The 26,905-nt window shown below is 47.9% G+C and overlaps 1 protein-coding gene and 1 long non-coding RNA gene across 3 annotated transcripts in view; one reads left to right on the top strand and one right to left on the bottom strand.

The window, feature by feature from the left end:
- The window catches only part of LOC138790118 (uncharacterized), a 33,421-nt gene extending 28,616 nt beyond the window's left edge, over positions 1 to 4,805 (top strand). For both annotated transcript variants that reach the window (XR_011362843.1, XR_011362842.1), the window contains 2 exons: positions 4,071 to 4,242; positions 4,462 to 4,805. This is a non-coding gene — a long non-coding RNA (uncharacterized lncRNA). The remainder of the gene's footprint in view (positions 1 to 4,070; positions 4,243 to 4,461) is intronic.
- A 7,583-nt stretch (positions 4,806 to 12,388) lies between these two features.
- DR1 (down-regulator of transcription 1) lies at positions 12,389 to 22,905 on the bottom strand. Its single transcript, XM_069967701.1, has 3 exons — positions 22,389 to 22,905; positions 17,430 to 17,593; positions 12,389 to 15,988 (listed from the first exon to the last, which is right to left on the bottom strand). Exons 1-3 carry the CDS (start codon positions 22,606 to 22,608, stop codon positions 15,845 to 15,847), a joined length of 528 nt encoding a protein of 175 aa, XP_069823802.1. The 5' UTR covers positions 22,609 to 22,905; the 3' UTR covers positions 12,389 to 15,844.
- Positions 22,906 to 26,905: the final 4,000 nt, after the last annotated feature.

Raw genomic sequence — 26,905 nt, 5'->3', positions numbered from 1 at the left:
GACCAGATATATTTCCAGACCGCACCTCTAGTCCTCCAGGTGGGTCCTTTACATCAGGAAAAGATATCCTTCTACGTCCTGCCCCATTCATCCCCCGCCATCCTCCTGGGACTCCCTTGGCTGCAATTACATGCTCCTAAGCTGGACTGGAGAACCGGGGGGATTATCAGTTGGGGTCAGGACTGTTCCAACCAGTGTCTCAAGTCACCTCAAGTTCCAACCAGTGTCTCAAGACTTGGCGGATGCCTTCTCTGCCGAGAAGGATCTCATCCACAAACCCACATCCCCTCGCCACAGTATACCTCCTGATCGCCTAGTACCAGTCGTCACCTCTACTCTTCAGAGAATACCCCCCGGAAAGACCCATGTTCACCCTGCGCTTCGAAGAGGGATTTTGAAGTGGGGACATTCCTCATTGGAGGCCGGGCACCCTGGAGTCCGAAAGACCGGGCAACGGATCTCCCGCCACTACTGGTGGCCCAGTTTGTTCCAAGATGTCAAAGACTTTGTGGCTTCCTGTGCCATTTGCAGGCAAGAAAGAGGGGGAGGCCAAAGGGGGGGGGGGGGTACTGTCACGGCCGCGGCGGCTTCCCGCGTTCCGGGTCGCCGCCGCGACCGCCTCCTGTCCCATGCAGCCGCCGGGGTCCTTGTGTAGGGACCCGGCGCTGCTGCTAGTTCGGCCCCTGGGGCGCCTCACCTCTCCTCCGTTCCTGTCTTGGTCTGTGCCGGCCGGCGTGCGCGTCCCCGCCTCCTAGGGCGCGCGCGCCGGCTGTCTCAGATTTAAAGGGCCAGTCCGCCCTTAATTGGTTAGTTGCACCTATCACTCCCTATAAATCCCAGCATGCCCTGTCCCTCAGGTTGGAGCCTCTACATGCTTCCCATAGCGTTTGGCCCAGCTCCCTGTTGTTCCTGACCTTAGTCCTTGTCCCTGGTTCCTGTCCTTAGTCCTTGTCCCTATCCTTGCCCGCTGCCTTCCCATTGTTCCTGAGTCCTGTCCGCCACCTGCGAGCACGCCTTCTGTCCTCTGCCTGCACGATCTCCTGCCTACTGCTCCTGCCACGCCTCGCCTGCCGTCACCAGCAACCAAGCCAGGGGTAGCGACCTGGGGGTCGCCTGCCGCAGCAAGTCCATCCCGCCTTGCGGCGGGCTCTGGTGAAAACCAGCGGCCCCTTAGACTCCGCTCCCTGGTGAGGTTAGTGCCATCGCTGGTGACGGTCCAGTGGATCTACTACTCCAGGCGTTACAAGAGGTACGGCAGACGGCAGATGTATGGCAGGCGGCAGAGGTATGGCAGACAGCAGAAGTATAGCAGACGGCAGAGGTATGGCAGACGGCAGATGTATGGCAGGCGGCAGAGGTATGGCAGACAGCAGATGTATGGCAGGCGGCAGAGGTTGGCACTCACTGACTGGCAGGAAGTATCTACTGGAAAGTACAGACAAGTAGAGATGACTTCAGAGAGGAAGGTCAGCATCACAATGGGTCACTAACAGGAAATTTTATTAATACCATGTTGGCTTGTACGACCATCTTTATGTTCCTGGCTTCTCTGGATCAGAAAAGGGTGAGTATTCTAACAATAAGATTAGATTCCACATGGTGTCATCTCGGTGCTGTGAGTTCCAGTGCAGGATGCAGCCATAAAGAGGAAATCATTGTATGTTATCAGTGTTCTGTAACCTGCGACTCCCCGGCAATTGTGAAAGTGCAAGAATCACCGAGCCATAAAAACTGCGAGCTGTAAAGGCACGCCGGGACTTACTGTTATAGTTGTTTCACAAGACCTATGTACTGCAAAGCAAGTAATGTCAGCATGAAGCCCCACTGGATGATATATAAACAGGTCCGTCATCTTGGTATGCTGAGCTATGTAGTTCACTAATGACATAATAATTGTAATAACTGTAAGTGCGCCCCATCTACCTTCTGGGGGGACACTGTCTGCTGAGAGGACATACCTAATGGGGGACACTGCCTGCTGAGAGGACATACCTAATGGGGGACACTGCCTGCTGAGAGGACATACCTAATGGAGGTCATACCTAATGGGGCACAATGCCTGCTGAGAGGACATACCTAATGGGGGACACTCCCTGCTGAGAGGACATACCTAATGGGAGACACTGCCTGCTGAGAGGACATACCTAATGGGAGACACTGCCTGCTGAGAGGACATACCTAATGGGGACACTGCCTGCTGAGAGGACATACCTAATGGGGCACAATGCCTGCTGAGAGGATATACCTAATGGGGGACACTCCCTGCTGAGAGGACATACCTAATGGGAGACACTGCCTGCTGAGAGGACATACCTAATGGGAGACACTGCCTGCTGAGAGGACTTACCTAATGGGGACACTGCCTGCTGAGAGGACATACCTAATGGGGCACAATGCCTGCTGACAGGATATACATAATGGGGGCACTGCCTGCTGAGAGGACATATCTAATGGGGGCACTGCCTGCTGAGAGGACTTACCTAATGGGGGCACTGCCTGCTGAGAGGACTTACCTAATGGGGGACACTGCCTGCTGAGAGGACATACCTAATGGGGGACACTGCCTGCTGAGAGGACATACCTAATGGGGGCACTGCCTGCTGAGAGGACTTACCTAATGGGGGCACTGCCTGCTGAGAGGACTTACCTAATGGAGGACACTGCCTGCTGAGAGGACATACCTAATGGGGGCACTGCCTGCTGAGAGGACATACCTAATGGGAGACACTGCCTGCTAAGAGGACATACCTAATGGGAGACACTGCCTGCTAAGAGGACATACCTAATGGGGGACACTGCCTGCTGAGAGTATATACCTAATGGGGGACACTGCCTGCTGAGAGGACATAACTAATTGAGGACATACCTAATGGAGGACATACCTAATGGGGGACACTGCCTGCTGAGAGGACATACCTAATGGCTGCACTGCCTGCTGAGAGGACATACCTAATGGGGGACACTGCCTGCTGTGAGGACATACCTAATGGGGGACACTGCCTGCTGAGAGGACATACCTAATGGGGGACACTGCCTGCTGAGAGGACATACCTAATAGGGACACTGCCTGCTGAGAGGACATAACTAATGGAGGACATACCTAATGGGGGCACTGCCTGCTGAGAGGACATACCTAATGGGGGACACTGCCTGCTGTGAGGACATACCTAATGGAGGACATACCTAATGGGGGCACTGCCTGCTGAGAGGACATACCTAATGGGGGACACTGCCTGCTGAGAGGACATACCTAATAGGGGCACTGCCTGCTGAGAGGACATACCTAATGGGGACACTGCCTGCTGAGAGGACATACCTAATGGAGGACATACCTAATAGGGGCATTGCCTGCTGAGAGGACATAACTAATGGGGGATATTATCTACAATGATCACCCAGCAAGTGGGGATATAATCTACAGGGGCCACCTACCTAGTGGGGGATATAATCTACAGGGGCCACCTACCTAGTGGGGGGGATATAATCTACAGGGACCACCTACCTAGTGGGGGATATTATCTACAGGGGCCACCTACCTAGTGGGGAATATTATCTACAGGGGCCACCTACCTAGTGGGGGGATATTATCTACAGGGGCCACTTACCTAGTGGGGGATATTATCTACAGGGGCCACCTACCTAGTGGGGGATATTATCTACAGGGGCCACCTACCTAGTGGGGGATATTATCTACAGGGGCCACCTACCTAGTGGGGGATATTATCTACAGGGGCCACCTACCTAGTGGTGGATATTATCTACAGGGGCCACCTACCTAGTGGGGGATATTATCTACAGGGGCCACCTACCTAGTGGAGAGACTTTTTTACCTGCTTTGATAATGAAAGAAACCTACTATAACTGTTTTGGGAAGTGCAGATGGAGGAACAGTAAAGAGGGGGCTATGAGGAGCCTAAGATGTTTGTCCGGCAGGTTTTGGCTGAAAGAAATGATACAAATCTAGTTCAGATCATGTCTATGGTTGAAGCCTATGTGGTGTCCAGTACCTAAAGTAAAAATCCAGAAAGCTTCTTGGCTTGAAAGTAAGATTCTTTTATCTTCTCCTCTAGTGGGTTGCATGATGCGCTGTATTCCGACACTTGAAAAACCTGTTAAATCACTCTGATTCCTGGTGGAGAAATGTTTGGATATTGCAGACATATTCTGAATGGAAATAAAGAGAAAGGAAATGTCTCCGATCAAAGAAGATGCCCCCTGTGAGCTGCTGGATGTAACTGCACGGTAATCACTTATATGGGCTGTAGTGATAGCATGATATAACAGTATTATTTAGGCATTATTTAGTGGTACCACAGGTTATACTGTAATTATACTGTAACTTTGTTCAGGAAATTGCCTAATTGCCTAGAAGCTGCCCCGCTGGTCCAATTCATTTCTATGAATGTAGTTATAAACTGACGATGTTCAGCACATTTGTGAGTGTATACTATTCTATTGCAGGGCTCACTGTTGACTACATTCAGTCGATTAAACTCAATGGGCCGGGTGGCAGTAGGCCTCGGTATACATCAGCACATCTCTTTGACAGGTCGCCACCCTCCACGTCGTGATCCCAGCCTGACCTTGTGTCATCAGTTTCTCATTAGGTTCGTTAAGTGAAAGGAATGTAGACCGGGATGACTGGTGAAGTGTGTGACTGGTGTTTTCTTTCATTTACCGCATACTTACTGTAACATGCTATGAGTATGCCAACTATTCTGTGCACAGGAAGAGGATACATGACGTCAGCCAACCCTTCATGTCACGCTGCTGTATTACGGTGTGAAAAGTAAACTAATAAAGTGTGCGAGAACTTCCTGTGCTGCGGCGTCCGTTAAAGAATGGAGAACTCTCTTGATGCCTGAAGGCAGAGGTTTTAGAATTTGCTTCAATCCTTGGTTACTTGGATAAGTAAGATGGCCGTCAGATGGAGATGGAGTCGCTTCCTGGACCTGTCCCTTACATATATCTTATTATTAGCGCATACTGCCTGTTCCTCTTTACTCCTATCCCCTCTGTATCTGTAAACTCCCGATGTAGAGTCAGCTGGACGCCGCATAATATATGGTTCCATATCAATAAATCCTGTCGATCTCTTGCCCCAACCATGGAGGAAAGCATATTGGTTTCACAGAAGGCACAACTGGTGATACAACCATTACTATATTGGACGCCATATGGACAAAAATATTGGGCCCCTGCTCTTAATCATTGAATTCAGAAGTTTCCGTCCTTCCCACTGCCAGAATGGTAGAATGGTCTATAGAGATCCCTGACCCCAGCGTGATGCCGTAACCACAGCTGCCACAAGTCAGTTCCTGAAACATCTTCCCTCTTAGATCTTTCCTCATCAGCCATGAGCTGTACTATTGAGAAGTGGAAGTGCTTAGAAACCGCAGCAACTAAGCCTAGAAGTGCAGACTATGTAAAGTTACAGAGTGGGATCACCGTGAGATACCCTGCTAACTCCACAACTAAGCCAAACCTCATCAGCACAAGACTGTACCCACCGGGAACTTCATAGCATAGGTGTCCATGGCTGAGCAGCTGCATGCACGCCTTACATCACCAAGCACTAAACTGGTGGGCAAGTCTAGGTCTGGTGAATGCCGGGAGAATATTATATGCATTGTGTACGCTATAAAGTTTGGTAGAGGAAGATAATGCTATGGGGGGCTCCTGAGGGGCTGGTCTTGACTCTTTAGTTCCAGTGAAGGGAATCTTAGTGATTCTGCCCTAGGACATTTTAGACAATTGTGATGTTCATCTTTATGGGGACAGTTTGAGTTCAGCTTTTTTTTGTTCCCCCATGACTACTTCCCAACACACAGTGAGGTACATAAAAGCATGGAGAGGGAGTCTGGTGTGAAAGAACATGACTGGCCCCATAAAGTCTGGACTCAACCCACTCCAAAACCTTTGAGATGAACTAGAATAGAGATTGGGAGATTGGCCCCAACGTCACTGTCTGACCTCATAAATGACTTCTGGATGAATAGGTGAAAATTCATACAGACATCCCAAAATCTTGTATATCTTTATAATATATCTTACTAGAGAAAAATGCCTCTTTCTCCACTTCCTCAGGCTTCATTCCTACTCCCTCTCCTACTAAAAACTTCATTTTGAAAACATTAGTAACCAGCTCAGCTATGGCAGTAATTCCATGAGCACACACAATACCCTCCCCCCAAATCTTCTTATGATTCTAGATTCTTCTATTAGTCTGTTTGCAAAACTCCAACTTCCATAGCAGAAGTATAGTATAGCCAATCGCGGCTGAGCACAGTTATGACGTGGCAGAGGGGGGCCGGCATGAGGGACGGATGGAGCGGTTTGGCCGGCCGCTCGAAGATGACATCATTGTCCCAAGATGGCGGATGGGGGTCGACACGAATCAGGTGAGTATAGAGCACTACACTTCCGGGTCTAGCGTGGGTGGGGGGAAACACGGGGAAGGGGGCCATTCACATACATAACAAACATTGTGTGTTATTTTGTGAATAATTGTTTAGCACCGCACTACCCCTTTAAGTAGATGATGAGAGATGAGAAGGAAGCCTTGATATACCTTTGTGGATCTTCTTTAGAAGGCAGACTAGCTCAGTCTTTCTTGCCTCCAGAAGTTAAGCACCATAGCCAGTTCCTGTGTTTTTTCTTGGTCTTTCTGTTACTAGAGATGGAAATACCCTAACAACAGGCAGTGGATGGCAGATTGCAAAGAAGGGGAGGGAGAGAGCTAGTTAGGGCCAGTCCTTTGTATTCTTTCCTGTTCAGGATCTTCTGCTTCTTTTCTATCTTCATCATCAGTTATTTGTGTCATCATCTTCAGTTTCTGTCAGGTATTGATAAGTTGAGAGTTTTGTAGTGTTAATAATTTTTATTTATATAGCGCCAACAGATTCCGCAGTGTATTACAATTCTACCTGCCAGTATTGATATAGGCTTTGTATGTTTTTCTTGTGACTGTCTCCTTGTCCTACTATTCGTCTCTAGTCCTGGGGCTTATGAGTACTGGGAGCCACAGTTAGGACCCAGGAAAGGTGAGGTCCAGTTCTGCCATCTAGTGACTGTCCGGCATCATTACATTGAATTCAGAAGAATATAGAATCAATCTACAATATCAACCGAATGCTCCCAAAAGGAGCAGCTATGGCAGTCGCGGGGGTCACAGCTGTAACGGCCCAGAAAGCAGAGGGACCTAGAAGTCTCTCACCATGTTAGGTTGATGACTGCTTATGCCAAACTGAGCAGACACATAGAGGAGAGCGGAGAAACAGTCCAGATTATAACATCATACACACTATGAGACTAGTAACCCACTCCCCTCAATGTCCTTCTATAAGGGACCCATGATGCCTGTGCCCGTATATCCCCAGTGTAGCAGCGTGATTTATAAAGTTCGGGGGAAAACCAGAAAGATATATAGAAATAACCTAAAACACCTTCTGCTAATAATATGGGAACTTTCCAACTTCACAAAGTCAATCCCTGCGCCGTAGCGTTCCCACCACAAACATTAAAGGGGGTTTCCAGCTACACGTATGAATGTAACTGGAATCCAGTCATCAGTTTTCTTTGGACCAGTGAGAATCCACATTGGATGAGAAAATCCAGTGATAGGAGCAGCTTAAAGCGAGGCCTGGTAATCGGAGTACACTAGCCGGGGTCATGATCTCACTGCCAACCTTGTCCTATCTGTAAGATGATACAAGATAATCCTGCGGAAAGGACTGGGCGATATGACCAAAAAAAATATGGATGTAGGCAGTGGCCCTGTAGTAAGCACCCCTATATTTCACCTGCTCTGTATGCAATCCCCTTGTAGGTAATCACCCTTGTAATAAAGACCAAGTGATTATCGCCTGTACCTAGCCGATCACCCAGCGATAATCGTTATAGGTATCAGAGACCGGGCCGCATGCTCAGCTCCTGGCTCCGCTGGAGCGTGTGGCTGTTCTGACAGGGAAGATGACGGCGTCCCTAGCGATTGGCCTGGTTGCTGGGGGGCACGTCGGTGTCTTATTCATTTTGCCGCAGCCGGGGCTGCCTAACCCCGGCTGAGCAGCACAGCTGATCTGAGGTGATTGGCGGCCGGCAGCGTCAGTGAATCTATAGTGTGTGTCCTGGGGCTGGGACCCCAAGCCCGATAAGTATCCTCCCCATTCATGTAGCCCTTGCCTGCGATAGGGCCTAGTTTACTAGTGTATTTTGACCTTGTGTTTTCCTGCATTTGTATTCCTGGTACCTGACTTCTGCTATTGACCCTTTGATTACCCCTTGGACATGATTTTGTACTTCGCTGCTCGTTTGCTTTTTGACTTGGACTTCTGACTCTCCCTTTGTGTTGGGTCTGTCTTGTTTTGTTCTGGGTTGCAGTTTGGTTAGATCAGGGACTGGCGTCCAGTTGTCCATTGTTGCTTAGAGCATCTGAGACAAGCAGGTAGGGACAGAGGGGAGGGTGCCAGTGTCGGGGCTCACCTGTCCTTGTGTGTCCCTATCCTAACAATAGGACATGTTAAAAGAACACGATTAGCCGCATGCACCAGACTGCCACTAACTACAATGGGCTGGCCCTCCCTCTGCTCCCCGCATCGACTTGGAACGAAAGTCAGAAGTTATCATCAGGAAACTATATGCTTCATCTTCCTGCACTGACGACCCCCAAGCTTCTGAGGCTGCCCGCAAGTAGGAGGAACGTGTGGGACACCAATGCGGAGATCAAAGGAGCAGGAGCCCATGCAATGAAGCATTTAGTTGCCTGTTAATTCCTTCTATGCTGCAGATTACTTTGTGTCACTGCAGCAAAGAATGAGCAGGATTCTGTCCCATCCCGGCACATTAGTATTTTTATTAATCAGCAAGCCCCGCCCTGCCTGACTACATAAACCCAACACAACAACAGAAGAATTTCTATGCACAATCGCTGACTTGGTGGATTTAAAGGGCTAGACAGCTGCTTTTAGAGCAGAGTGGTGGTCGGTAACAGACAATGAGCTTTCAACAATGGGAGGGAAGGGGCAGAAATATCAGAAGAAGGAAAGTTTGCTAAATGATTGTATGTGCAGAAATATATAACTTGACTCCTCACAACTTTGTTAGTTGTGACGGGAAATTCCATTTCTGCTAATTTGCATAAAAGACACAAAGGATTAGAGCGCCACAATGTTGGATTGTGGAGTTGGTTGGACGTGCACACTCAATGTTCCATACATTCAGCTCCATAATGCTGGAGCAGTAAAGTGCAGACACCGCTGCAAACCCAGAGTCTGTGTTATTCTACAAAGTCACATTCACTCCCATTATATGAATAATTATCTGGATTTCTGCCAATGGCGCCAGACGAGATTTCATACAAGAACAGATAGAAAATATAGAATAGATTTCCTGGGTATCTGCTGTCCAGTTCTCTATATGTTGGGATGGTTATTTTCCTTAGCACATTGGGTGAGGTGGGGCGACATCTAGTGGCGACAATTGGATCTACAGACTACGGATAGACGTCCTGTATGACACTGAAGAGTCTATTATCCATATGACGCCAATGTCTGTGACCCCTGCCTTAGGCTATCATTGGCAGCCCCCTTGCCTCTACAAATGCAGTGTGCCCCTGTACAAATTATCCTGACACAGGGGGATTGAGTTCTAGTCTTGCAGGGACCAGCTCTGACCTCTCGGGTTTGCTTTAGGGTCCTATTACACTAGGCTTTAATCAGCCATACTTACCAGCTGTCCCAATGATCGCTTCATGTAATGAGTCATGATGTAAATCAACAATCAGCAGACGTGCACAATGTCGGCTGATCACCGGTTTACAACAGCAACCAAAATCCCACTAGTGTCTACTGGCCACCACTATCTCCCTATTGGTCACCTGCACCCCCCCCCCCCCCCCCCCCCCTTACACATCAAGCACGGTGAATTTCACCCACTGATTCCCATTCCCTCCATTTATGTTCTGTTTTCCAGTAAAATAGAAACTGGCGTACACGACACGCGGCGACCAATCACAGCTCAGCTTTTATTTTACCAGTGTTGAGAGCTGAGCTGTGATTGGTTGCTGTGGGCAGTTTCTATGTTACATATTGGGGGAGATTTATCAATTATGGTGTAAAGTAGAATTGTCTCAGTCGCCCTTAGCAACCAATCAAATTCCACCTTTCATTTTTCAAAGAATCTGTGAGGAATGAAAAGTAGAATCTGATTGGTTGCCGGGGGCGACTGAGACAATTCTATTTTACACCAGCTTGATGAATCTCCCCCCATTGTGTCTTCTATGCTGATGTTCCCATTTTCTTCATACTTGTTCCTATTACTCACAGCTGTCTGGGAACAACCATCATCTTCTGTCACACTCCAGGTGCTCCGTGCTGGTCCTGGGGCTACTTGTCCTCATGTTTTCCAGCATCATCTTCCTCCTTATGGTTCCTGCTGCAATGTTGCCTCTGACCACTAGGGTGTCCATGTGATCAACTGCTCTGGATTTATAGGGGCAGCTTGTCTCCACCTGCCATCTGCCAATCCCTGTCTGAGCATTGCTGCATTTCAGCACATGTAACAAAGTTTTTTAAACTACTTCCACAAGGTATCACTGCAATCCATATAGTTACCTAAAGATAAACCCCATGTACTATACATACATTACTAAATATATTGCAATAACATCTTATATCTCTCCTTGGATTACACCAGTATAGAGCTACAGCAGATCCTCTCGCTCACTACATTGTCAAAGAGCGGTCATGCTAAATTCTGCATTTTACCTGAGCAAAGCCCGGCAGATAGTCCAGACTAGAAGGATAGATGTATTCTCTGGAAGGCGACACCTGTACCTTTAGAGTGTTAAATTATTATTAATAAAAGGAAAAAAATAGATCTCGACTATGATAAAGGATAATCTACAGTTAGTAGAGACTATTAAGGGGGTTAGGCTAGTGGTTACATTTTTACTTACCTTTACTTACCTCTCTGTGGCTCCGCTACTTCTGAGCTATCTTGGGAGTGGCAGCCAATCACTGGAAAGCCCCGCAGAGAAGTAAGCATAACCAGCAGTATATAGAAACATTTTTAAAGAATGAATAACTCCTTTAACCCCTTAATGACGCATGATGAGTATACTCGTCCTGGCGTCACTAGGAGGAAGCAGAGCTCTCACAGCAGCGCACGGTTCCCGGCTGCTATCAGCAGCTGCTGACCGCAGGTATTAGCCAGCGCCGCTGATCTCCACACCTGGATAATTAGCCATTTAAATGCAGCTGTCAAAGTGGACAGCTGCATTTAAATTGCCTGTGTACCCCATTCCATCCTGGTGTATAGTGGGGGGATACAACCCCTTTAATATTGATCGCTGGTCCAGAGGTTTGTTAGTTTAAAGTGACTCTGTACCCACAATCTGACCCCCCAAACCACTTGTACCTTCAGATAGCTGCTTTTAATCCAAGATCTGTCCTGGGGTCCGTTCGGCAGGTGATGCAGTTATTGTCCTAAAAAAATAACTTTTAAACTTGCAGCCCCGTGCCCAACGGCCGGGGCTTAAAGTATCCGTGCCCTAACTTTGCACCACCCCTCCGTCCCTCCTCCCCACTCTCTTCATCATTCGGAATGCCACTGAAACATTTTCTCCTGTCTGAACACTGCACAGGTCCTTAACGATCCAGCCCATGTTCAGTATTCACACAGCTGAGGAATAGGAAAATCTGCCTGGAGCATTCCTAATGAGGAGGAGGGCGGGGAGGAGGGACAGAGAGGGTGTGCCAGCCTAATGCATACACAATCTAGGCCACGCCCGTTGGGCACGGGTTGCCAGTTTAAAAGTTGTTTTTTAGGACAATAACTGCATCACCTGCCGAACCAACCCCAGGACAGATCTTGGATTAAAAGCAGCTATCCGAAGGTACAAGTGGTTTGGGGGTACAGAGTCACTTTATAGGTTTGGTGACACAAACGCCTTTAAACTCAGTTATATGTTATAATTAAGTCGCTTTGGTGTTTTTAGCATCACTGTATTGTATAATCCACCAGCATCAGCTTCAGGTTCACACATAGTATTTCCGTTGGTCTTCAACCAAAACCAGGAGTGAAATTGTGCAAATCTTTCTATTTTAGTTCTACCCTGTCAGCTCCTCTCCTGATTTTGGTAAAAAAAAAAAAAAAATAAATAAAAGACTGACAGAAATACTATAAGTGAACATAGCCTTAAAGTGCACCTGTCATGCTTCAGGTTCAGGAGTATGACACATGATGGCGCCTCTTTACTAGCCGCCAAGATGTGTCCAGGCTTCATTTTTAACACCCAAAAACTATAAATGAGAAGAATTGCTGGAGAAAAGGCAAAATAAATCACATTAAACAAGAGTCTTCTGTTTGGAATAGGGAACACACAATACAGTTATAAAACACAAAAAAAAACATCATTTTATTGCTTGGAGAATACAGCTTAAGGGGGGAGGGAAAAAAATATAAAGCACAGGAAAAAAAAAATTCACAAAGCTCCGACTATCACATAACACAAACACTTATTGCAGTGACATGACCCCGCCCACTGCGCTGAATCCGTCGTCCATGGAACAGTCTGTAAGGTTATAATAATGAGGGCGGCCTATTGAAGTAGAAAACATGGGGGCTTTATAGTACAAGTTAGAAAAGTCAACACTGCACCGTTACAATATTCTGTCTATGGACGTGACCACCTGCGGTTATTACAACTGTGGAGAAAACGGGAGGAGGAAAGAAAATGAGCTGAATTGACTAAAGCAGCTGTAGAAAATATCCAATTCATGCAATAAAACCCATTATGGTCTCACTCCAATGTCTTACGAATAGAAACCTGATGATTGTTTAAGGAACAGAGGTCAGTAACTCTACAGTAAACTCACCTCAACCCAATCCTAAGGACTCGGCTGTAGATTTGTTACGTCTTGAGGGATTTGTTCCACTCTGAATATGTCCCAAATTGCACAGAAAAGTCTGAAATATTCCGAGATCTCCTAGGAGTCTATACAAGCTAGATGACTAAGGCATACCCCATTAATGCAACCCCACAACTGGCATGAATAGGAAGCGGAGATAGCCGCACGTCATCCATGAGTCAGGTGCACAAGTCTTATAGAAGCACCAAGAAGACCACCAGGCAGGAGCTGCGTCTCTCCATGCTGAGCTGTGTAGATTACATGAGACCAAATCACTAAGGAAAACAGGGAACCAAAAGTAAAGTGCTCCGAGAGGCCAGAAGAGTCAGGTATGACACCAAAATCCCCAAGGTACAGGCCTAGGAGTCCTCAGAGCATACCTGACACCTCCAGACAATTGAGGCACTCTAAAAGCAGGACGAATCCTTCAAGACTTCATAGATGGACGATTCATTAGATTTAGATATGGGCCAATTTACTGCAGATTTACACAACCTCCAAAATATAAGAGTACTCGGAATTATACTGCTTACATATCCTCAGAATACAGGGGTGCTATACGTGGTTATAACTGGAATTCAATCACTTTATATTACTCCAATACACAGACATAAAGGGGGGGAACAAAAAGTTGACACCTTGGTTCTCGGATTATATGACCCAGCCGGTAAGACGTGAAATGTTAAGCAGCATCGATATACATTATGACACTTAACCCTGGGACTACAGGGGAGACATTGGGGAAGGATTATCCTTATATTAACATGGGGACTAAGGAAGAAAACGAAAAGAGAGAAAAAAAAAAAAAAAACTTTACAGGGATGAGAAATCTGATATAAAACTTCAACTAAAAACAGGTAACATGTGCAATATTTACATAAAAGGCTCCGCTATCGGCTGACATCATCAGACACTCAAGGACTAGCTTGGGACTTCGCCGCCTTCCCGATTCTCGTGAGCCATTTGGCTGCCGCTAGACTCACTATGGGAGGGAGACAAGACTGAAAGATTGCATTCTGTCTACAATATGGTAAGTGCCTTTGAGCTTTAAATTTATCTGAAAATAAAGAGGGGAAAAAAAAAAAAAAAAGTTTCCCACTAAGGGAGTCGCTAAGCATGTCACACTTCCATGGTGGCACATAGTATACACTGTCCTTAGCATATAGTACATTGGAGGAGATGGGGCAGATACAGTGGGTGGCCGGCATCGGCTGCTCAGGGTCTGAAATGTTCCCAGTATAACACTGGTAAATACATAAAATATCAGAAATAAGTCACATTGTCTCCTGTAACCTGCGATGGGCGCTCTACATCCTGCAATCACGTCCGATCAGTCCACTCACATCATGATCAGGTTATACTTTCTCCCTTATATATATGGTTACCGCACCAATAAGGCCGCCATCACACAAGCCTATCTGCTGTATTCTCTGTCATACAACATGACACTTTTCTCCATATAGATTCCATATTAATCTGCTGGAAAAACCCAACATGAAATTAAAAGCAGAGATGTACAATACGTCCCAGAGCAGCATCATGGCTCCAATACACGAGACCAACTAAAGTCCTGACAAGCCTCATTGCTCCACATCTCAGCCCCCATTGTAAAGGGATTAACCCAAGACTAAAGATATCACTTATCCCATAGTGTAGGCGATATAACCTGATCGCTGGGGGTCCGACTACTGGGACCTCCACTGGCAGTGAGAATGGGAGACCCCTGTGTGCATGCGGAGCCACAGCTCCATTCATCACTATAGGACTCCCAAAGATATCATAGTAAAGCACAACTCCTAATCTTGGGATAACACTTTACCTATAGCTGAAGATCTGAATGATCAATCTGAGGCAGATACGTCCTACCTGGCAAACCCACCGACAAGACTGACAGTCTGGTAATAGTCACATAAGTAATACTACAACTAAATTATAAGTAGTAGAACTCTGAAATTTAAAAAGCTGTCAATAACACAAATGCTGCAGACATGTCTAGGATGAAGCTTTACATGGGGACCGATCCTCTTTTCTTTCTTTTTGTGAACCCCCTGGAAATACATCAGGTGGTCATATATCAAGGGTTACAGGAATTTAAAAAAAAATTATATATACAAATTCTAACCTGAAGATATTGTTGACTGTCAACCTCTGATACTATGGACTCTACCGTACACCAAAGCCCACGAGTATCGACACTCATCGAAGGATGAATGAAAAAGCCAAATCCTAAAAGATGATCTGTGCCGACCCAAACGTGAACACAGAAGGGGTGCGCTGAGCTTGTATACAGTCCAGACTGAAGCCCTTATGTAAAACTAAAGACTGGCAGCGCAGCCTAATAAAACAAGACACAGAAACGCTGCCGGCAGCCCCATATGTATACAGTGCTATAGGAAGCCATGCACCTCCTATCTGAGGTCTCCACAACGCACCGTCTCATGTGCTCCCAATACACGCCTCATCTTCACCATATTCCTGTCGGACCACCACACCTCCCTCCCCCACCCCAAAATTAAAAAATTCCTAAGATTTCATTTTAAGCTTAGTTAAAAGGGAAATGCAAATAGGCTTTCGAGCTCCTGTATAAATCTCACTTTACTATAGAGTTGTAGTTTGGTTTAACACTGCTTACAGATCAAGTCAATGACTCATTGCTAATATAAAATTCCATAAAGACCATTAAAAATTCTCTAGTGATATGATACTGAACCTTAAGGTTGTCGACTGTTCATACAGGATGTTTTTGGTTTTCTTTGTACATGAACATAGCATACGACTGTGGAGACTTAACAGACATCCCTACAATACCAATTGACCAGTCCACCAAAGACGCTTAAAAAAAAAATTATTTTTTTCTTTACAGGTAAGCATATCTTGTTTCCTTTGTGCAGATGAAAACTATTTGAAGGGTGGATACAAAAACCGGCAGGAAAGATTCAGATGTCGTCGTCTTCCTCGTCCTGGGAGGAGCCTGCCTGGCTGGTTGCGCTGGCGGAGGCTGCTGCGAGTTGCGCCTGCTGAGCTGCTTGCTGCATCTGTAGCCATTCCTGTTGGGCTAATTCTGCTTGTTGCTGTCTCGCCTGAAAAGCACAAACAGGATTGTATTAGTGTAAACTCAGTAAAAGCCAGTCACTATTGTGCAATAGAGCAGCTTCCGAAACCAGAGTCACCAAGAAGGGATTCCAACACAAACATTTTAATAAAAAAAGACCCCATCCCCAACCTAAGCTTGTGTGCCTTGCCTACCCTGTTCTCGTTTTGTAACAGCACCAGACCCTCTGCCCCCTTTTATATGTCCTGGTCAAGAAGGGTTTGGCAATTCCAAACAGTGGGTTAGGGTAGAGCGGCCATGGACGGGGACTCCGTTGCCACACTTATTGTGGTTCTCTCTTTCTCATAGACCGGCCTCCTATTCTATACTACCTCCCAAGTGCTCAGCTTTTGGGACAAGCAGGCCATAAGGATGGGTCTCATGTCTTTTCCCTCCCCCTGACCCCATTACTAGATACCCTATTAGTACAGTGCATACAGCTGATCAGTGATATGAGTGGGCTGACAACCATGGCTCAATCTCGTGACCAGTCACATTATGAACACACACACCCCAATATTTTAATGTCTCTCTGACCTATCGAAAGTTTTCTTTAATGCCGATGTCAAATTGGCGTGGCCTAGAGTGTGTGCCACCTCTCCGTCTCTCCTCCCCACCCTCTTCACCATTAGGAACGCCCCTGGGCAGAACTTCTCCTACTCCTCACTTGTCTGAACACTGCACAGGTGCCTTAATGATCCAACAAATGTGCAGTGTTCACAGAGGTGAGGAATAGGAGAAAACCTGCCTGGAGCATTCCTAATGGTGAAAAGAGTGCGGAGGAGGGACAGAGAGGCTGTGTCAGCCTAATGTAAAGACACTCTAAGCTACGCCAGTTTGACACGGGGCTGCCAGTTTAAAAGTTGTTTATTAGGACAATAACTGCATCATCTGCCGAACGGACCCCAGGACAGATCTTGGATTAAAAGCAGCTATCCGAAGGTACAAGCGGTTTGGGGGTACAGAGTCACTTTAAAGGTTTGGTTACACAAACGCCTTTAAAACTCAGTTATATGTTATAATTAATTCGCTTTGGTGTTTTTAGCATCACTGGGGGGGGGGGCAGATTGTGGGTACAGAGTTGCTTTAAGCAACTGGAGGACAACTTTCTGAATATAACGTATCCCATACAGTAAATAAGATAAGGAGATGCCTTGGAGATATATATATATATATATATATATATATATATATATATATATATATATATATATATATATATATATATCATTTTGCTTGTTTCTCTTGCTCCACTCACTTCATTGGGACAAGGTGCCGTACCAGGTATAACATTACAGACATTTGGTAGGAGACGCAGCCCTTTTAATCAGCTGATTGGTGGCAATGCAGGAGTGATCACATATCGATGGCCTATAATAAAACTAGACCAGGCATATAAGAGGAGGTAGCGGGATTAACCAGATTCTTACTTTTGCAAACAGCTCCTGCTGCTGCCTTAGAAGCTCTTCTTCTGGAATGCCGAGATTTTCTAGGCGAGAATTTGCCTGTCTTCGTTTTAACGCTACCGTCTTGCACTCTTGCAGGACTTCTTTTACTTCGCTGATGTAAGATCCAAAGCCCAAACTTTCAAGTGCTAGAGAAAAAAACTGTTAAGTTACTAATCGCAGGAAAACAGCATCATACACGAAAGACAGGACAAGCACCTTCTGCTCTTCAACGTATGACGTAAAGGTTTTACTATTCTAAACAGACGCTGCCATAATAATATTCATTAAAAAAACACATTCAAATCTGTACAAATGACCGGCATCTGATGTGATAAAAAAAAACATCCGGTTATCTGGGTTATTTACTAGCCTGACTGCATGGAAGAAGCAATGCCAGTCATGAGCAGTAGATGGCGCTATGCCGCCCTGACAGGGTAGTAAAGCCTAGGCTCGGGATTTCCTGTAAGTAAAAGCCATAGGGACAAATACTAAATACTTTTTCCTGGAATTATGGTTTAATAAAGCCACAATATTATCCCTGAGATGTTTAGGTGCGGCTGAGCGAGAATTCAGGTTGTGGAATCCCCCTGGGGGGGGGGTGTCAGGGCATGCTGGGAAATGTACTTTTGAACCAGCTGGAATGCCAAAGGCTGGGGGAATCACCCAGATTTATCAGCCTGCTATCTGTCAGAGGCAAAAATGTGCCTGACCGACCAACAACCAATCACAACCCGAGCTGAGAAAGGAAAGCCGAGCTCTGATTGGTTGATATTTGTGCGACACAGACTGACCGATCTCGACCACTGATCTATTGCATCCACACAATATACATGGACTGTTAGATATAAAACCTCTGTGTGTTTGGTGCAGGTGTCAGGTCATAAGAGGTAACACAATCTCCCTAAATATTCAGTAATGGCTGTAGCATGTGTAGCCGGGGTACGATCTGTGAGATGAGAGGTAGCAGGGACGCCGCTCACTGACCAGGTGTACGGTGTGGCTCCTATGATGCTGTATATCATGCTTACAGCTGCACACAGTCAATATGGAGATAAAACAAAATATATCCACCCCTCAGCCGATGGCTGTTTGCAAAACTATGAAATCATGTTTTCCTTCTCAGACCAAGCACCACTGAGGCAGTACTGAGCTGCGGCATGCAGGCCTCCTCCATCACTGAGCCCAGAGCAGGGAGCGGTGGAGGCAGCGTACATGCGGCAGCTCAGCCTCAATTAGCTTAGAAGGAAAACACAATTTCATAGCCATCAGCTACAAGACAGCTATGATGTTCTCATGTGCAGCTCTCAGTATGACAGAGCTGGCAGATTCCCATTACGGAGATCACGTCAAATAATTTGCAAACGAAATGTAGAAAAAAAAAAAAGCTGCAATGCAAGAAGCATAAGAGCCCTGACTCCTCGCAGCCACATACAGCGATATATCACATCACTCGCACTTTCTGCAGATATTAAAATTTGCAAACCGTCTGGCACGCACAAGCAACGAAACCTGCAGTGAAGTGAGACGCTACCAAGCTCCATATATCACAGAGCAGTCTAAAGCCTTCACAATACAGAGCAAACATGGAGCTGCGCACCGCAGCTGATGAAAAACCACAACTCTCAGCTGGCTGGCTATTCTGGGAGTTGTAGTTTTGCAATAGCTGAAGGTCACAGTCCGAGAAAATTACTACCTGGTTATTAATGTTCAGGAAAGCACTACAGAGTTACCAAAATACAGCAAGTATACGGGGGTGGGGGGGTCTGTAATGATTTCCACACCTCAGTGTGTAAGGATAGGCGAGATCTAAACACTTGTGTGGATGACCCCCATTATTTTTCTGATGCCCAAGTATACGTTGTCCAGCTTATTTCCCCAAAAACAAAGGATCGGGCCCCTGACCTTATCTTACCTGATCCTCCTGTCCTCTGTCAGGGGAGTATTCAGGGCTCTCCATACACATTAGCTGTCTCGGATTTTAACGTTAATGCAGCATACTGGCAACGAGCCCATTCAACTAGTGACAACATTCAGGATGTTTCCTGCACACGTAAATGTTTTGCAGGACTCAAGGGCGCTCTGCAGTTTCTGTAAGGGTCCAATCTGTTAGATCGGTGCTCCTTTACCGGACCTAGTACATGGCTTGGCTATGGTGCAGCAGGGGCTGCATATATATCTTGTTACTGATGTCCGTGCAGCCCCTGCTTTAAATAATAAAGTTTACACATTACCTCTGCACGCTCCCAAGTGTCCCAGCAAGAACTGCAGAGCGTATCTTAAAGTGACAGGCTGCAGTGCTGTCCCATCTCGGAAACCAATTCATTGAGCAGACGGTCACTTAACAAATCTGCTCTGCAGTTCCAGCGGCGGCTGTGGGCAGAAGTCAGGAAGATACCAGGGAGCGGGAAGAAGCATCGGGGAGCAAAGACAGGTAAGTATAAACTTTATTTTTTTTACAGTCATCGGCCATTGGCCAAGCATCGCTATTACACGAAGTGATTTGCAGCTGGAGGTTGCCGATTTTTAGGCCGGACACAATCAGCCGAGGACTGTTTTCAGCTGATCGTTGTCTTTATTACAGAGTGATGATCTGCAGAATCGGCAGTTTGTAACTCCGTGTAATACGGCGCAAAGTCCTTCAAAGCAAATGTATACATGAAGGAATGGAGTCACTAGTTCACTGGATTGCATTAAATGCAATGGGCCCGCAGTCAGTGTGCCGCAGTAAATGTCACCAACATATACCTGATGGACTGAGTAATTGCAGAACTATACACGTCGCTCATTCAGGAGAAGACTCAAGGTGGATTCCCAGGCGCGGGACAACTACAGCCAGACCGGGAGCCCGAGAGGATCTCAGAATGACCCAATCGCTGTGATCTCAGATCCATCAGTCCTGGCTTCGGCTGACCAGGCACCTCCATCATTTCTAGGGTTTTCTTTGCTGTTTATGTGGATTGTGTATGCACCAACAACGTAGGCCCCGTATGCTACAACTGTCCAGATGGACGCCATCACTCCCCCGACAACCTGTCCGTCCAGATTCCATAAGTCTATAAAAGACTACTATACAGAACCACACATGGCAGATATGCTTCAGAACTTCAAAGTGTCACTGTTGTTACAAATAACTTTAGATCGGTCCGGGTCTGAGTGTTCGGCCCTATACCGATCGGGAGAACAAGCTGGGAGAGGGCCTGGCAGGGTGTCCTCTCCCCACTATGAGTGAGAAAAAGAGTCGGGCTCCATAGATCTCCATTATAAGTTTGCAGCGTGGTCCTCTCCCGATCAGTACGAGGCTGAACACTCACACCTGGACCAATCAAAACTTTTGACGTCTCTATGAGGTGTCAACATTTTTTGTAGTGACAGTGACACTTTAATGGCCCAGATGTATGAAAGTGTGTAAACCACCTGTAACAACCAATCACAGCCCCAGCTTCCAGCTCTGGTATAACGAGAGCCGAGCTGTGATTGGTTGCTGGAAGCGATTTCCACCAGTTTCTATCCTACACACTTACATGAATCGGAGCCATTGTCTGTCATGTAAAGGAGTAGTGCAGAAATCCAGACACTTGCTGCCCAAATGACTCAAACATAGAAGAGTGTTGGCAGAAAAAGACCACTGGGTCCGTCCAGCCGCCACTTAGGATTTAGAGGAAACAACCTCATTTTTCTTTCTACAACAAATCTGTAGTGTGTGAACATTCCCCAATCTCTGCAGGCAGGTGTAAGTGGAGTCCCCATCCATCAGTCTATGTGACAGCACTGCCCCATGCTGAGCCCAGATGTTACATAATCTTGATAATCAGCTCCTGTAAGGACGGCCATGATCGGCCACCAGTGACATCATCATCATTAGGTGACATCACACCATGTAAGGGGGCGGCAACAGGAGGGCAGTGAATGAGCCACATAGGGCCTGATGTTAGGGAACTACTCCGTGGTGTCACAGTGCGGGGGGAGGGACTGGGGGGGCCGGGGTATTACAGTGCGGGGGGAGGCCGCAGTATCACAGTGCGGAGGGAGGGACTGGGGGGGCTGCAGTATAACAGTGCGGGCGGACCGGGGTATCACAGTGCGGAGGGAGGCCGCAGTATCAGAGTGTGGAGGGAGGGACTGGGGGGGGCTGCGGTATCACAGTGCGGGGGGAGGGACTGGGGGGGCTGCGGTATAACAGTGCGGAGGGAGGGGCTGGGGAAGCCGGGGTATCACAGTGCCGAGGGAAGGACTGGGGGGGGGGGGGGGGTATCACAGTGCCGAGGGAAGGACTGGGGGGGGGGGTATCACAGTGCGGGGGGAGGGACATCTAGCAAACTGTAAAAAATAGGAGTAACACAACAACAGGAGGCAGGCACAGGAGGGCGAGGTGTGGGGGTCTCCCTCAGAGTTGGCTGAGAGTCTCCCCGGGGGGGCAGAGCTGGCTGAGGGGGGCCCCGGGGGGGCCAGAGGTGGCTGAGGGGGGCCCCGGGGGGGCCAGAGGTGGCTGAGGGGGTCCCCGGGGGGGCAGAGTTGGGGGAGGGGGTCCCCGGGGGGCAGAGTTGGGGGAGGGGGTCCCCGGGGGGCAGAGTTGGCTGAGGGGAGCCCCCAGGGGGCAGAGTTGGCTGAGGGGGGCAGAGTTGGGGGAGGGGGTCCCCAGGGGGCAGAGTTGGGGGAGGGGGTCCCCGGGGGGGCAGAGTTGGGGGAGGGGGTCCCCGGGGGGGCAGAGTTGGGGGAGGGGGTCCCCGGGGGGGCAGAGTTGGGGGAGGGGGTCCCCGGGGGGGGGGCAGGGTTGGGGGAGGGGGTCCCCGGGGGGGCAGAGTTGGGGGAGGGGGTCCCCGGGGGGGCAGAGTTGGGGGAGGGGGTCCCCGGGGGGCAGAGTTGGGGGAGGGGGTCCCCGGGGGGGCAGAGGTGGCTGAGGGGGGCCAGAGGTGGCTGAGAGTCCCCCGGTTCGGCCCCCACCTTGGATGACGTGCTCCGGGGAGATGGTCTTCTTCTCGGACTTGTTGCAGATCTCGTTGGCCTCGGAGGAGATGAGATGGATGAACTCGGTGCAGCAGTTGACCACCAGCTCCCGGGCATCGTTCGCCACCCGCACACTGGGCAGAGTCTCTTTGATCATCTTGTTGATGGCGGCCCGGGGGATGGTCAGGTCGTCATCGTTACCGGACGAGGAGGCCATGTCTCCGGGCACGGGCCGGGCTCTCCCTCGTTACGGGATCGGTGATGGAGAAACAAACTCCTAAAACCAAAGCGCCGTGAGAGGAATCCGCAGAGAAGACGGCACCGGCTCCGCCTCACAACATCCTCCGGGCTCCACGGCACACCGGGAGATAAAAGAGGAAATAAAAAGAAAACGGGGACGGCAGGGACCGGTCAGTGGGACATCCCGGCGGAGCGCGCGCTGCCGAGCCTCCTTCTCCCACCGGAAGCGGCGTCTGAGGGGAGCGCGAGCCCTGGATCCACTTCCGGGAGCGCGACGACGTCCAGGTTACCATGGCTGTGCCGCGCTGGCGCGTCATGACGTCACAGGGGCGCGTGCCGCGCGAGAGAAGGGCGGAAGTGCTGCTGAGAGGAAACAAAACAGAAGGCGCCACGTGCGGGCGGACAGGCGGCGCGTTATAACGCGTCATTATCGCATCTAACATGGCCTCTGGGTGACTGTAGGACAAACCCAGACAAACCCAGTTCACACCGTGCGGAACTCGCACTAAAATGCCGCAGATGATAACAGTGTGGATGGAGCAGTGGGCCTGGGCTCCTTTTGATGCGGACAATGCCAGGCCTGGTGGCTGAGGTGTTTTGTTTCCTTCCCATGGACGCGCTTGATCATCTGTTGGACATTGTGCGTTCTGACTTGACGTTTGCTGCCATGTTTATTAGGGGGTCGATCTCTGAGGAGGAAAGGCTGCCGGTACCTAGCAGGGTGGGGAACCCCTCGGTTGTGAACTCCAGGGCCGAATCTAGTTCATCTGCTTCCTTAGGGTGTGTGCACACTACGGATTCCGAGTGGAGGACTTCCAGCCGATTCTGCCCTGCCCCCCCCCTTCCCGTTGGAAGGTCCGCCCATCCCATAGGCTCCATTCTATGCTCCGGCAGATTCCGCCATCTGCCCAAGGAATTGACCTGTCCGTTCTTATTGGAGGTGCAATCATTTATCAGTTCAGCCGATTCTGCATGTGGCAATAGCATAAATGTTTCTTTTTTTTTTTTTTAATGATTAAAATAGGAAAAGGGAGAATTTTTTTTCTGTTTTACACTACTTCAATGCAGTACATATGTTCTGCATTGAGCTATGTTATCTGGGCTATGTTATACACAGCCTCTAGGGAGTCGGGACCAGTGTTTTAATGGATTTTAAAGTTAATGTACCATCAGATTTTCACATGGATAAAAGCTGGTGCCGCAGTCCTTTTTTGTGAGCCCCCCCCCAGTGGGAGTAACCCCCCCCCCCCCCGCCCCGTTATGATGTGGCCTAGTGCCCGGCTTCCCCGCATCGGCGCCGTTCTGTCCATGTGAAAATCTCAAAGCGAATGTACTGATGGTATATTCACTTTCCAGCTTCTGTCGTGTCCAGGCTCAATGAGAATTGTAGTTTTGCAGCAGGTTCCCCCATCCCTTATCTAATGGGTTACCTGCCAGCGTAGCTCTGCTCATTGTGACAGCTTCTGTGTCATTATATAGAAACGCCTGTACGCCAGTTGTGTTAACGGACCAATAAAGAGCTGTATAAAGGTTCCCATACATCTCGGTCAGTTGTGAAAAATATCTTAATGGGTCTTAGAAGGTGAAGAGGAATAAAAAAAAAAAAAAAAAAAAATCTAAACTGCCAGATCAGGAAGGGGTTAAAGCGTTGGGGTCCAATTACACGGACGATGAAGGCCCAATCAGTACTGCAAACGGGCGACAATCTGCTCATTTGCTGGGCCTATTCCACAGCCTAATAATTGTTTAGCTAGGGCTGCAGGGACATCTTCAGCGATGTCCGTGCAGCCCTTGCACACAGTAAGTACTTCCCAGTCTTCTGCCCTCTGTATGCGTCCCATCACCACGCGCTGCAGCCTCAGGGTGGCCTGGCTGGGCTGACAGGCTGCTCAGCCAATCACTACCAAAAACCATTATTCGATGATCGTTTCATCGGCTGATCGTTGTTTCTATTACATGGAGTGATAATCGGACGATTATTGCTCTGTGTAATAGGGCCCTTAACCACTTGTGCTAATTGTGTTTTGTTTGTTTCAGTCTCTTTCAGATTTTTGGTCACAGGAGAGACCTTAACATCTCTGCAGCTTAAATTTCTGGAGGGCAAATCGACCATTTTTGGGATTGTGAGGAGCACATGCAGTACAGTCTGGCCGCCCATGGTTGTACCTTGTCCTACCAAGGAGATATGGCGGCAGGCCAGTCTGTGACCAGCTTCCCCAACTGCATGGGCGCAGTCGATGGTAAATACATAAGAGTACAGCAGTCACCATGATCAGGATCTATGACCATAGCAAGCCACCTTCTATTGTCCTGTAGGCAGAGGCTGACGCCCTTATTAGTTTTTCCATAGATATTGGTGCCTATGACTGTACTGGGGGCCTCTCAGATGCTGCAAACATCACATATTGGACTGAAAATTCTTTGAGATTGCATTAAACTCCCAGCCACTCGACCTCTTCCAGGCACCTGACATCCAGTGTCCTCTCTGATGGTATAGAGATGTCCAACCTGCTGCATTCATATCCACAAAGGGGACTGAAAGCCAAGGAGAATGTTTTAATTTTTGGATGTGGCAGGCACAAAGAGATGTGGAGTGCACCCTCTAAGTCCTGGTTAGTCAGTGGAGGATCTGATTGGCAGCGGGCATAATTGATGCTGTTATCTGGGCCTGTTGTGTACTCTATAACTGTGCTAGATTATCTTCCTGACTGAGATGTGGACACTTCAAGTTATAGACACCACCATGAACTAGAGTGAGCACCATATATCCCGTCCGATGTCCTGAGTGGTACGGTGTGCTGGCAGTACTCCTGTGTCGGTGATGTGCAGCCTAGGTATCGGTAGTCGTGAAACACCCTGACATTGGGCTCTGTGCTGTGAATATTAAGTACTGTGTACGTCGCCACCCTGATTCTCGTTAGATCTGTCAGCAATGTTTGTTATGACGTCCTTTAGTTAATTTCTTCCTAATTTTTCATTTATTTTTATTATTTTAAACTTTTAAGTAAAGACGAATCTCTCTAAAACTTTACATTTCTTTTATGTTTTTAAATTAACATTAAAGGAGAAGTCCCACGAACGGTAAAAAAAGGCAGGTGGGGGTGGGTGAGAAAACAAACAAGTGAACTCACCTGTTCCTGGGCCTCCATTGCGCTGCTCCGGGGTCCCGCTCATAGCAGCCAGCTGTCATGTACCCGGCTCCTGCAGCAGCAACCTCGTCACGGCCTGGCTGAGCAATCGCCGTGTGTCCTGCCCCAGTCACTGATAGGCTGGGCAGGCAATCACTCAGCCAGGGTCGTGACATTGCAGCTAGTAAAGCTGCAGGATCCCATTTGATGTGAACAGGACTTGGTAGTGGCGCTATAGAGGCAGTGGATGGGTAAGTTTACTTGTTTGTTATTTTCTCACCCACCCCCGCCTGCCGATTTTACAGCTTGTGGAACTTCTCCTTTAAGGTCCGCCCAGCATCATCTCCTCATATCGACAGAGTGAGTGGGCATTCATACATCCGTAAATACTGTCTGTGCACAGACCACCGTTAGACCTCGGAGTTCAGTTCTGCACAGTTCAGAACTTCACTTGACTAGTAACCAGATGTATGAAGATTGCAGTCACTATAGTGGTATTATCCATCTGTCATCTAGATAAATAAGACACCTGCTGTACGGGTAGATGGCGGAGCACTGTGTATCTACGACAGCTGCTATCCATTGCATCTATTATCTTTAACCATATAAAACTTGACACCATGGCTCAAGTATACAGTGTGGGTTTTAATAGAACATAGTAAAGCATAGTCAGTGCACCGTCACTAAAACCAGTAAAACATTCTCTGTGCACCATCACTAAAACCAGTAAAACGTTCTCCGTGCTTCATCAGATTCCAGCGTTATTATAGATGGGGATTTCCACATAGTCTGCATGCCGCCCTCCAGGAAGGAGCTGCTTGTTTCAGTCTGTAATTCTGGCAGGTTGTAGGTTATTGTATACAGAATATGTTAATATAATACACAGGTTGTGATGCATGGGGGCCTCGGCCATGTTTTCTCCTGACTGTGAGATCTTCCATGTCATCGGGGCCCAGGACTCTTTCATTTTGGAATTTGTTTCATAAAAAAGCGGCATGAGAATGTACTTAGAGCAAATAAGAAAGGAAACTCTATAAAACTTTATTATACTCTCAGAAACCAGCGCGTTTCAGACACATGGTCTGTCCTTATTCATGGCTTCTCCTAGGTGTAAGTCGGAAAGCCCGCACAGACAGAAACCGAAAA

Source organism: Dendropsophus ebraccatus, chromosome 4 (assembly GCF_027789765.1).
Source record: "Dendropsophus ebraccatus isolate aDenEbr1 chromosome 4, aDenEbr1.pat, whole genome shotgun sequence".
NCBI lineage: Eukaryota > Metazoa > Chordata > Amphibia > Anura > Hylidae > Dendropsophus > Dendropsophus ebraccatus.
Note: the sequence above shows the minus strand (reverse complement) of the source record. Positions and strands in the feature narration are given on the sequence as shown.

Excerpts from the sequence above, each read along its gene's own strand:
- DR1 (XM_069967701.1), bottom strand. The coding sequence starts at position 22,608 with ATGGCCTCCTCGTCCGGTAACGATGACGACCTGACCATCCCCCGGGCC. Across the intron at positions 17,594-22,388 it reads CCCGGAGCACGTCATCCAAG|CACTTGAAAGTTTGGGCTTT; the intron begins GTGGGGGCCGAA and ends TTTTTTCTCTAG. Across the intron at positions 15,989-17,429 it reads AGCAGGAGCTGTTTGCAAAA|GCGAGACAGCAACAAGCAGA; the intron begins GTAAGAATCTGG and ends TGTGCTTTTCAG.